The following is a 12958-nucleotide window of genomic DNA, read 5'->3' as shown; positions in this document are numbered from 1 at the left end:
GAAGAGGGAGAGCACAGTGAAGCTCCTGGTGCAGTCTGGGTAGGACATGGAAACCTGCATTGTTTTCAGAGCAGAGGTAACTCTCATGATCAGCTAGGAAGCCGCAATGGAGTGAAGGAGGCCGGAGCTAGAAGAAGCCTGAGCTTGCTCCGTGGACTAGAAGGCTAGCCTTGTGGATTGAGGCAGGTCACAGAGCCTTGTCATAGAATCACAGAACTGAGAACAGAAGCACAAGTGGAGCTGGTATCCAATCTCTCCACTTTACAGATGAAAAAAATGAGGCCTGGAGATGTTTGATGACTGGACAAACATCAGACCCTAATTTTCAGGAGCAGGGCTAACATTCAAGGGTCTTTCTTAAGTTCTTCTTGGGAATTTGCTTACAGTGAGATGAATGGCCTCGTTCTTATTTCAACTGGCAGAAATACTTCACAGAGTTGTGCAGGACCAGATCATGGCCTCTTATTCTGATAATCCAAAATGACTAATATTATTAATATTACAAATCACTCAGAAATATTTGGGATGTAAAATATTACACAAGTCATAGAATTATTAAGAAAAAACCCTTTCAATTGTATGATCCAAATATGACACAATCTAAGAGTCTTCTAAAAATGACTTGCTTGACACTAAAGTGTAAAACTGTTTGTCAGGAGATAAATTAATTATTAGTTAATTAACCTTAAAGAGAGGAAGTATTTGAAAAGCATCTAATTGAAATTTCAGAACAATGCTGAACATGGGTAATATGCAATAAAGATCTAGCAGCAGATGGCAGATCTGGGTGGGGCCAAGATAGGCACAGGAGGGCCGTGGGAGGGTATATTCCTCTCTGCCCACTCTCCCTCTGTGCCTACTTACCACAATGTGCTTCCGCCCCCTCTCTGCACCTTTATTCAATGTTCCTTTACCTTGCCTTCCTTCCTCTACCTCTGCTCATAATCATCCTACTCCTCTCTTCAAGGCCTAGTTCAAATTTCACTGTAATGTCCTGGAACTCCCACACAGCTTCCTGAGCTGGGGTCTGCAGGTGTTTCCTTATGGGCTGGATAAGTTCCATGTCCCATTCGTGTATGCACTGCTATTTTTCAAGCATGCAGAGATGCCGCTGTGATGCATATGTGTTTGATACATTAATTCATAAGCCTTACTGAAGTGAAGGAAGGAGCTGAACAGAGCGATGATGCCTGAAAGGCGAAGGCCAGAGGGCCTGGGTTTGGAGCCCGACTCTACCACAACTAGCTCTGGAATCTCAGCAAGTTACCGAATTTCTGCCTCAGTATTATCATCTGTAAAATGGAGATCATAAAAGCAATTATGGTGAGGATTAAGTGAGTTTACTATATTACAAGTGCTTACAACTCTGGAAGTGGCCCCTTGGAAGGACTCAGTAACTGTTAGCTCTTATTGTACCTGTTGGCATTATCGTTTTTTCCAGTCCCCCAACACTAGACCTGTGCTCTCATTATGAGGGGCCCACATAGCTTCTTGAGGTTGAAATGGGATCTATGCTCACATTGGGAACCACTGTGCTCTTTGTTCTGCCTCTGGTAGGAAGATGTTTTTCCTTCTGTCTCAGCATCTGTGACATGCTTTGTATCCTCCTCTCCTTGTAAAATCACATTGTCTTCTTTGAGTCATTCCATCCATTGTACTCAGCAGAAGTAGAATAAATGCTTATTGAATGAATAAATAATTGTGCAGCAGAACTAAAGCTCAGGGGCTTTACTCCCAAGAGTCATATGGGAGGAAATAGACAGATCACCATTTAATACTCCCCAGGTTTTTTTTTAGAAATACAAAGCCCTTTATTAATGCAGCCTAAAGCACACTTCCTTGTTTTAAAGGTGGAGCACTGGATGCCTACTTAAAATGTGTTTCTGATATTTCATTTTATTTATTTTTCATTTTTTGGGCTTTCCAGCAAAAACTGGAAAGCCTGCTAGACAAATTCTAAAAGAGCTGTAACACTGATATTCCATTTTAAAAAGACTTGATCATTACTTCCTTTTACGGCTTCTTTTAGGAAATAAATACTAATTCAGGGCAAAATCTTTTTCCATCATATGTGGATACACCGGAGCCACAGAGATTTAAGCAAAGGATGACAATTTAGTTTCAGCCATGAGAATGGCTACGGTTAGGCCCAACTTAGCTCCAGATAGCAGAAATTTTGGCACAGAAGTTGAGCACTGGTAGTTTTAAGTAGTACAAAGTATTTCAATATATAGTCAACTCTAGAGTAGTTGTACTAATGGAGGAATAAGAGACACAGATAGTAGAAAACATCAAATACTCTGAAGTTAATGTAGAGCTGGCTTTGGAAAGGATGGCGTAAATAGACACCCAGAGATACACAGACACACACACCAGTGCTGGAGCTGTGCCTCCTCAAACCTCCTCTCAGCAGGACCTGTGCTAAGAACCCTGAAGCAAGCTGGGCTGCAGTGGAAAGGGGGCCTGAACTGCAGAGGCTAATCCACAAAGCCGACAGCCCCGAGACTCTAAGCCTCCTGAACACAGGAATAGGGTGTTCCTCGGTCACTGCTAAAGCTCCATTGTCTCGCTTGGAAAGCACTTAGTCCACAGTTTCTAATGAATGAATGAGTGAGTGAGGGAATAATCTGAGAACTTTCTAGGAAGACTGTCAATAAACAATCACAGATGAGCCTGCAAGCTTCTCCTCTGAAGTGACACTAGGTCACTAGGTACGGTGTGTTTGTTGGGTTGTAGAGGCCCCAGATAGAATGGAGAACCATAGAATTTCATTCTGTAGGATTCCTTAGAGGCCATCTAAGGTCTCTTGTATGGGAATAGGCAAACTGTTTTCTGTAAAGGACCAAATAGTAAATATTTGTGCCTTTGTGGTCCGTAAGGTCTCAGTTCCAACTATTCACTTCTGTTGTAGCACAAAAGCAGCCACAGACAATACATAAATGAATGTGCCTGGCTGTGTGCCAAGAAAACATTATTTACAAAAACAGGTGGGGCCCCAATATGGCTCAAGGGCTTCAGTTTGCCAATCCCACTCCTGTGGGTCCTCCTAATTTCAGAGGAGGACACTGAGCTAAACAGAAGGTGAGTGATCTCCCCAATTATGCATGGACTGCCTAATATTGGAGTTGGGGCTACAAACCTACATTTATTGGGTTTGTAGGGTGACTGGGTATGACTCCAAGCCAAAATTTTGGGCTTTCATGTTAGAGGAAAATCCATATATTAATTGATTTGAATATTTGCTGAGTCTGTATATGCCAGGCGTGACACCAGGCCCTGGGTGTACTTGAGTAAACCAGGGTGACATGGCTCTGCTCTTTCAGAGCTTACGGCAGAGAGGAGGTGGAGCAGAAGCCAGTCTAATTCAGTGTCAAGGGTGCTACAGTGGGGGTTGGGGGTGCAGGCAGTATCAAATACACAGGCACTGCCAAAGGCAAGAAACAAACTTTCCTCTGCCTTGTGTCCATGAAGCTTCCACGGGAAGGCCCAGGCCCCTAATGGTACCTCCAGCATGTTCCTGTTGCAGCTGTGATCACCTCCTCCCAATTTCTTAAGTTTAATTATCCTCTGAAACCATGCATTCCTGCTATGTGGTGGATCCCTGCATGTACAGCTTATTTAATTAGTAAGAGCATGGATTATCTCCACTGACCTTTGATCTTTCCAATTAAATAGTTCTTTGAGTTCACAATCTGATCCATGTCAGAACGGATCGTTCCTTCCAGGCCCTTTGTCAGAGCTCTGCATTCCTCCTTCAAGGTACTTAATCCTTCTGAAACTTGATGCTGAACCAGGGTGTAGGCCTCCTCGAGGAGCTGCAACAGGGAATAACACATAAATCAGGGCTCTGTCATGTGTAAGCATTGATGGAGTCAAGTGGAGGGAGGAGCCTTCATCACAGGCCATCATAACAAACAGAACTGCACACACATTGTAATTTTTCTTTCAAAGTTGGAGTCTGTTTGGAACAGTCTTCTTGTAAGTGAGACTCAGCAGGTTCGAAGTAGGCATTTCTACACCCAGGGAAGGGAATATCAACAACAACAACAAATGCCCTAAAAGAAAAGGGAAGAGAATGTTCCCATTTTGAGTAGCTCAGTTGTAGAGCAAAACCATTGCTTACACCAAGCCACGTCCTCTTTCTGTCATTCTTCTTCCCCTTCATCTTAGGCAGCAGGTCTGTCTGAAGAGTGGGCAGGAGCTCCTCCATCACCAGGTTACTCAGGATCTGCGCAGCAGAAGACAGCCCAGAGTCGGTCAGTCGGTGATGGCTACATCTGAGCATCAGGCCAACTAAAGATGTCCTGATTGGCTGTCCCTGTCCCAGACCAGATGAACTCTGTAGTAGGTTAATAGTTTAACCTACTACAGAGGCCACAGAAATCTCAACTAAGACAATCTTAGAGGCTGAACATTCTTAAACATCCGCAAGGAACAGTGACATCTGCTGATATTCTCACCTTGTTGTTTTCCCAATGTAAATAACAAATTCCCCAAATTTGAACTTCACATATTCAGACTAGAAGAACTTAGGGCATACAGTAAAACAAAAGAGTTCAATAATGGATAAGGACATCTTCAGCAAAATTGTGAAGGAAATGCAAGGCTTGGTTTTGGTGGCTTGAGTCTTAGTCTGTGTCCCCTGGGACTATCATTCCTCCTAAGCCCTTCATGATCAAGGTATCAAAGTATCTCCATGCTCTTCGTCCCCACTGTCCCCCAAGCCCCATTGTCATCCTCTTTAATGTTTAGTAAAAGAAGGGAGGAGCAGTGTGAAGAAGTGAGAATGACGTCTAGACCGACCAGAGCCCAGGTACCACTGCATCCCACCATGCAGTGCCTTCATCCAGCACTGGAGAAAGTCTGAGGGGATGCTCCAAGAGATACAGCCACATTGAAGGATAAACCACAGAGAAGATCAGCAAGGTTGTCTGCTAGACCTGCTTCTCCACAGCCAGAACCCAAGCCCCAAAAGGCCCCTGCTAAGAAGGAAGAGAAGGTACGCAGAAGGAAAAAAGGGAAAGGCTGGCACTGGCAAAGAGGGAAATAATCCTGCAGAAAATGGAGATGCCAGAACAGACCAGGCACAGAAAGCTGACGATGCTGGAGATGCCAGGGGAAGTGTGTGCGTTTTTGATAACTGTGTACTTCTGGTAACCATACAATTGGAAATACTATTTTTTTTAAATGGAGTTTTATAAAAATGTAGAATGTTGTCTTACTTTTCTTAAAGCTATGTTATTATTACACAGAACATTTCATTTTCTGGGGGGAAGGGGCATATGTCACTAATAGAATGTCTCCGAAGCTGGATTAATGTGGGGAAACACCTTTTCTTCCAGTTTTGAGAAACTTCCTCTTGGCTCCCAGGAGGGGGATTCCTGGCATTGACACACATAGCTACCTTGGCACAAACACCTTATGGTGTGGGAAAACTAAAATTCATTATTTCTTCTTCTCCCTCTCTGCCTTTAGTATGGTCTCAACTTCCTTAAACCCAGAGACCTGTTGGGACCTGACACCTAAAATTAATTAGCAGTCAGGTGGCCATCTGGACCTTCCAGTGACCCCTATTGAGAGGGCAGCTCTCAAAACAACAGCAGTTCCTTTTTTAGATTGTGGATCTCCAGACTGATGATTCTGCCATTTTCATTTCATTTCCTGAAAGTCAAGATTGGCTCATGAAAAGTTGTTAAACAACATGCTACATGTGAAATGTCAACCCTCACTGCAATCGAGAGTCTAAGCAAATGAAGATTTCACTGGGTTTTATACAGCTGTCTGATTTTGGTTCATTGAAGCAGAGAGTTTGGAAGTTGTTGTATACTGTTAGCAATTGTCTGCTCATGGCCTGTCTAATATACGATGATTGCTTACAAAAAGCATCTTTAATAAGACTGGATACAGTTTGAAAAAGGAAAAAGAAGGCAATAACCAATATTTTGGAACAATCAAATATTTGGAACATTTATGGGAGGGGTATGAGATAATTAATGGGACTGAAACAAAGAAAAAGGAAAAAATAAAAAAAGAATATGGGAGGGAGTGTCTAAATTTTTCAAGTGTTTTAAAAAAATGTGTTCCCACATCACTCCTAAAATTTTGCTTGGCTCAATTAAACTATTTCTTGTGAATCTGAGCAGTATTCTACACATCCACTCATGCTACTGGCCCTTCCTTCTTTACCCCTGCTCCTGAATTGCAGCAGCTTTGCTGTTCAGATTCACTTTCACCACGAGTCTTTCAAGGCCCACAGCTCAGCTTGCAATCATAGGCTGCACACTAAGATTTACAAAAGGGGAAGCATAGTTTTAGGAAGGGAAGCAGGCAGAAAAGTAGGGAATCACTTGAAACATCTGTTCTATGAGTTTGAAATAATATTTGTCCAAAATAACTGACCTCCTCCTTTCACTTCTCATAAAAATTCAAATTATGCTTTGGGAATTAAGGAAGATTTGCTCTGAGGTCACTGGTCACTAGTGGAAATGCCCGTGAGCTCATCTGATTTTGCCTTTAATCAGGGCTCTGTCGCAGCAAGGTGTAACGCTTTCACTGAAGCAAATAGAAACACTCTCAGGGTGGAGGTGGACGAGCTATCCAGTCCCACTGTGCCTGTGGGTTGCTGGCAGAGAAGGTGCTTAGCTCTGGGCAGCAAGTGGGGCTCCTGTCATCTGCCAAGTGGATCTGCCTGGCGTGACAAAAGTTATGATGGGGACAGAGTTTCCACTAGCCCTGGTAATTTACTGGTGGGGATGTTTTTGACCTTTCTTCAGCCTTCTCTGGGGGCAGTCAAGAGATGAATCACCATTTTCTGTGGTGTTTAAGAGTAACCTAACATGCACAAAACTCCATGGAAATTAGCAGGTCCAACAATTATTGAAAGTAATGGCAAGAACCGCAATTACTTTTGCACCAGCCTAATAGATTCAGTGGGTAATTAATAATCCACCAGCCCACCCTGCTCAATGGGATAAGTTCTTGTTTGGAACACATCTGCCGAAAGTGTGGTATGGGAAGAGTGAGCCAAGAGGAAGGGAGACCAATGCCAGAATTTAAAATCAGTGGGTTGACATTATGAAACTCAAGGGTCATAAGAATTGTCCCAATTCATCCTTTTGCAGAGACTGGTTAGAATTTTAGCATAAGTGTGAAATGGGTTTGAAAATATGAAAATGTTATATATAAAGGCCAAAGAAAAACAATGTTCCATTTGGGTGGGCTTATAGTTTTGTTTAGTCTTTCCCACACAATGTTCCAAGAAATTTGGCTCTATGTTACAACTTAGGGAATTAAAGGAAATATGTCTGCGAGGAAAAAGAGAGGGTGGGAGTGGGTTACGAGTGGTAGGGGGGTGATATGGTTTGGCTGTGTCCCCACCTAAATCTCATCTTGAATTGTAGCTCCTATAATTCCCATGTGTTGTGTGGGGGACCTGGTGGGAGATAATTGAATCCTAGGGGCTGTTTCCCCCATACTGTTCTAGTGGTAGTGAATAAGTCTCACCAGATCTGATGATTTTATAAGGGGGTTTCCCCTTTCATTTGGCTCTCATTCTCTCTTGTCTGCTGCCATGTAAGATGCGCCTTTCACCTTCCTCCATGATTGTGAGGCCTCACCAGTAACATGGAACTGAGAGTCCATTAAAACCCTTTTTCTTTATAAATTACCCAGTCTCGGTTATGTCTTTATCAGCAGCATGAAAACGGACTAATACAGTGGGGGAGTGGGGCTCAGGGAATAGCCACAGGGCAGCAGAGCCTTTGGGTGCTGAAGCTCAAGTGCATCGCATCCCAACCACCATCCTCATCCTCCGACTTTCAGCCCCACCCTGCCCTGATCGAGTGCTGCCTGTCACCTCCCCAGAGCCCACTCTGGCATTCCCTACCATGGTCTGCCTTCCACAAGCAGAGTCTTAAGCTCTTGGGCTTTTCTAGAGAAAGTAGCTAACCTAATAAATAAATTGTAATAATGAAGGAATTCCCTAGCCTCCTCCCCTCAGAACAGTATCCACTGAATTTTAACATAAGTGACCTAAAAATACTTCAGTTTTTTTTTTTTTTAAATGGGGGGTGTTGGCAAGGGCAGTGTTTTTTATACTTAACTGCTAGGACTTGGAGATTTAAAAATTCTATCACTCCTATAAGAAACTAAGCATGTCACTAGGTTGATCAAAACCAACAAACCCGGGATCGCCCCTTGAAGGCCACACCACAGTGCTTCCTTTCAGATGCTGAGCTGTCAGGAAGGTGTGGGGTCCAGAGAGACCACCCTCCTTCCTGAAGCAGGCCCCGCAGTCTCACCAGGCTGCTGGTCCAGGCCCCTTGCATTACTGAGTGGCCGTGGGTGAAAAAATCCAGTCAAAAGGAGTCACACTTAAGATCTTTCAGCAAAAGACAACTCTGGAGCATATGGACAAGGCCTAAAAATGCGGGTAGTTTTTTTTTTTTTTTTTTTTTTTTTTCGTCTTGAAACTGTTCTGTGGGAATTATGAGCTGTTCTCTAGCCCATCTTGGTATTTTAAAAGCAAATAATAAATATATCACATAGCTAGAGATACTTTACAGTTGCAAAGCCCTTTCCCTCATGATCTCATTTGATATATTTATATTGACAAGTAGAAAATATGTTGATGTTTTTACTGGCATACAAATATTTTCACCTTAACAGTCTGCCAGGCAAGTTATTCTGAGATAGTTGCTTTGCCTGGACACTTGCCTAAAATAACCATCGCTATGAGGGCCTTCCATACTTGCTGTGTGAGTCATTACTATGAAGGTAATGGAACAAGGCTGGAAGTCTGAATGCAGGCCCCTAGGGTAGAGGGGTTCAGGACAGGGTTAAGATTAAAGTCTTAGCAGACAGGAAGAAAAAATGCAAATAAACCCAGCGCTTTAAACAAAAGATGTCATTTTCTCAAACTCAGTTATGCTATGCCATTTTCTTTAACCACTTGGTAGCTTCTCTGGGCCCCTGGCCTCTTTTTTCTATGAGTCTTAGGGTAGACACTGCTTTACTGTTATGCACCATGTCTTAGAGTCTGTGGGGAACTATAATCCTTACCTGGCCCCACACAGTAAGCTTTAGAGGCCATTTCCTTTTACCAGCTTCTCCAAGCCGGTTTAAAATGCATTTCTGTAACAGACTAGTTTTCTGACTTCAGCCAACTGCTCTGAATGTTCTTTCTCTTACCTGGAGGGTGCTGGACAAATAATCCTGAAATGCCCCTCCAGCATTCACATTTTATTAGTCTGTTATTTTACCAAAACACTTAAATTCTGAGAGAAGCAAAACCATTTTTTTTTTTTTTTTGAGACAGGGTCTCTCTGTTGCCCAGTGCAGTGGCACAATCACAGCTCACTGCATCCTTGAACTCATGGGCTCAAATGATCCTACTGTCTTGGTTTCCCAAATAGTTGGGACTACCTGCACATACCACTGTTCCCAGCTAATTTGTACAAAACTTTTTGAAGAGATAGGGTCTTGCTATGTTGCCCAGGCTAATCTCGAACTCCCGGATTCAAGCAGTCCTCCCACCTTGGCCTTCCAAAGTGCTGAGATTACAGGTATGAGCCACCACACCCAGCCCCTGTGAAACTTCTTAGTGGGACACTTGATACCTCCAGTGATTTCTGATCTCTTTTCTGCTTTTTTTGTTTTGTTTTGCTTTCCCACTTAAAATGTTTTTTATCCTGCAAAACTAGGAGCTTACTATGACCACTTGCACAAATGCTTTACAATCTCCATCTATATAGAGACCCATATACATATACCCCACACACATATGTGCCTTGTCTTCTGCATGTTTTCTATGTGTGTCTCGCCTCACCATGATGGCAAGGGACGAGTCATTTCTCTCTCTTCCAACTTACACCACTTAGCACATAATCAGCCTGAAGCCAAAACAAACTCAAACTCAACTCCCAGAAAGGATTTATTAAATACATATATTCTTTTTTTTTTTTTTTGAGATGGAGTCTCATACTGTCACCTGGACTGGAGTAGGGTGGCGTGATCTTGGCTCACTGCAACCTCTGCCTCCCAGGTTTAAGCAATTCTCCTTGCCTCAGCCTCCCAAGCAGCTGGGATTACAGGGCCACCACCATGCCCAGCTAATTTTTTTTCTATTTTTAGTAGAGACAGGGTTTCACTGTGTTGGCCAGGCTGGTCTCGAACTCCTGGTCTTGTGATCTGCCCGCCTCGGCCTCCCAAAGTGCTGAGATTACAGGCGTGAGCCACCGCACCTGGCCTAAATATCTATTTTCAATGGCATCATGGAGGAATGTAAGTTCACATTAGTTTCCAAGCGAAAGAAAAAAGTGAAGCAACTGGCATAGCTGAACTTAAGGAGCTATTAAAAAATAAATGTGTAACTTAGTATATTCCCATGGTTGGTGTTGGTCTTTCACTGGGTCACGATCAGAAGCCATCCACTTAGCATGTAACCCTGAAACTATCAGCTCCACAGGGCCAGGACCATTCTATCTTGTCCATCTCTGGGTCACTAGCCCCCAGCACATTGCCTGGCATAGAGTCAGTGCTCAGTAAATAGTAGTTGAATGAATGAGACTAGGAAAGTCACTTATCTGTTATATGCTTCCCTCAGTTTTCTCATTTACAAAATTGAAATAATAATAACTGCCTTACCCATCTCATAAGATTGGCAAGACAAACACCATTAGGTTTCGAACATTGTCAAGTATCACACAAAGGCATTTGACTACTCATCTATCTATTAACTATGTTGGCTTACATGGCAGGCCAGCCAGTGTCAAGTGCTTCAGCCTCCCCTTCTGACACTTTTGTTTTTCTTAATGGCATAAGTACATAACTATTTAGTTCTCTCACACTTATGAATGGCTGTGCTTCCCCAAAATATCAGAAACCAAGACTTGTTTAAAATTCTGGAAGAAGCAAGTCTCAGGTTGGGAAATAGATGAGTTTAGAATCTACCAGAGAGAAAAAAAAAAGAGAGAGAGAGAAAGAGAAGATTCTAATGGTAAACACATGTTTTCATATGGTGAAACAATAAAGAAGAGCTCCCTCACGAGTTTTCAGCATTAGCTGTTTAATGACCACACAGAGGCAAGGCACCATTCAGCATCCTCCAAATATTGTTCTCTAATAATGAATTTCACTAGCTCCCAAAAGAGGTACCCTAGGAGATGTGGAAAAAAAAAATAGTGGGGCCAGGCGTGGTGGCTCATGCCTATAATCCCAGCACTTTGGGAGCCTGAGGCAGGGGGATCACGAGGTCAGGAGTTTGAGACTAGCCTGGCCAACATGGTGAAACCCCATCTCTACTAAAAATACAAGAGTTAGCAGGAGTGGTGGCATGCATCTGTAGTCCCAGCTACTCGGGAGGCTGAGGCAGAAGAATCGCTTGAACTAAGGAGGCGGAGGTTGCAGTGAGCTGAGATTGCGCCACTGTACTCCAGCCTGGGCCACAGAGCGAGACTCCTCTCAAAAAAAAAAAAAAAAAATAGCATTCTTAAATACCGTGTTACTTTATGTAAATATGCCCGTACCCAGCCTCCTCTTCTTGGGTGAAGCAGCCATGTGACTGGTGTCATCATGGAGGCTGGGGTCACATCACGAAGCAGTTTCCTTAGGAGATTTATAATACTGTCCCTGGGACCAAGCCCACTGAAGTGCTTAGGCCATGATTGGCATCTAGTCAGGATCATGAGAAATTATAATGTACCACAGGGCACAGAAAACTAGAAAAGATAAATGAAATATATAGGAAACTGTCTAATGCTTTTTGAATTTGTTTTTTTCATTACTTCATTTACATATAATTCAATAAAGACAGCTGCGTGCCAAATACTTCCCCAACTGCACTTCACTTGTCACGATGATGCAAGGTAAACATTATTATCTTTATTTTTTCCAGAGGAGTAATCTAAGACTAAAAGAGGTTAAATAACTTGGCATGACTTAAGTCCAAGTTTGCAGACCCTAGCTAAAGCCCTGTCATGCACTTCACACTATTCCTCGGTACTCACACTTGATTCTAGTCTAGAAGCACGAGGTCATTTGAAAGAGTAATTCTTTTCATAGAAAACAGTGGAGGCAGCTCTTTCCACTGTAGTTGCCATGTTTTTGGCTGCCCTATTTCATGCCCAGTCTGGTGGTCTTTGTAGTAGGTGCCCAGTAGTTTCCTGACCAATGCTTCCAGACATGAGAGAGATGGCCTTTGGAACCACATCTTCTATACTTGCAACTTTTTTGTTTGATTGTTTAATAAAATGACCCTGACTTCGTATCACCCAAATACCCAAACACAGAGAGAATCCAAAATTTTGAACCCCATATTACCTGGATTTCATCCCCAGTGATCATTTCCCAGGAACCATAGTGACCCTTCTCCTGTCGGAAGAATTGCACAGCTTCTAAAAAGGCTTGGGCTTCAAATGTCATCTGCTTCATGTAATCTAAAGAAAAGAAGAAAGGGCATTCAGCAAGATAAAACACTCTAGATTTCCCCATAGCTCTTCAAGTGTAATGGCTCAGAGACCTAGCATTATCTGAAAATGACAAGGCATGGGATTATAAGACACAGAGAAAGTTAAGCAAGTACTGAATTCAAAGTTAATTTGCAGGTGTACATCACACTACTTGTTCATCGTCCTAGCTGATAAATTCTATCAGTTACTGAGCATAGTGGTTAGGACTAGAAGGAGGCCCGTCTCCTTTACCCTCTCTTATACATGCTCCCCTATCCACCCACAGGCACCCAGCGACTTTACGCTACCAGCTGTGACACCTTACTCAGGCAGGCCGTCCCTTAACAGTGCCTCTTGTGTTCAAAGTATCTCCTTCCAGTTTCCCAACAAAACAATTTCTCTGTGACTCGGTATCAGCTTTCAATACAATATGCATCAACACAACATGCAAATTTATGCAAATGAAGATAATAATTGCTAACACTTACAAAGCAGGATAATGTTCATCTAAG

General features: G+C 42.9%; 1 protein-coding gene and 1 non-coding gene across 2 annotated transcripts in view; both read right to left on the bottom strand.

The window, feature by feature from the left end:
• NIBAN1 (niban apoptosis regulator 1) overlaps window positions 1-12958 on the bottom strand; it is a 177003-nt gene that overhangs the window by 28107 nt on the left and 135938 nt on the right. Inside the window, exons 6-8 of the mRNA XM_003815604.6 lie at window positions 12319-12434; window positions 4124-4228; window positions 3653-3815 (exon numbers count right to left, since the gene is read on the bottom strand). Of these exons, the coding sequence (XP_003815652.3) occupies window positions 3653-3815; window positions 4124-4228; window positions 12319-12434 (384 nt within the window). The remainder of the gene's footprint in view (window positions 1-3652; window positions 3816-4123; window positions 4229-12318; window positions 12435-12958) is intronic.
• On the bottom strand, window positions 1915-1976 carry LOC112438391 (U7 small nuclear RNA). Its single transcript, XR_003026819.1, has one exon. It is a non-coding gene; the product is annotated as a U7 small nuclear RNA (small nuclear RNA).

This window comes from Pan paniscus, chromosome 1 (genome assembly GCF_029289425.2).
Source record: "Pan paniscus chromosome 1, NHGRI_mPanPan1-v2.0_pri, whole genome shotgun sequence".
NCBI classification, from domain to species: domain Eukaryota; kingdom Metazoa; phylum Chordata; class Mammalia; order Primates; family Hominidae; genus Pan; species Pan paniscus.
The sequence above is the reverse complement of the archived record's forward strand: the minus strand, read 5'-3'. Positions and strand labels throughout refer to the sequence as shown.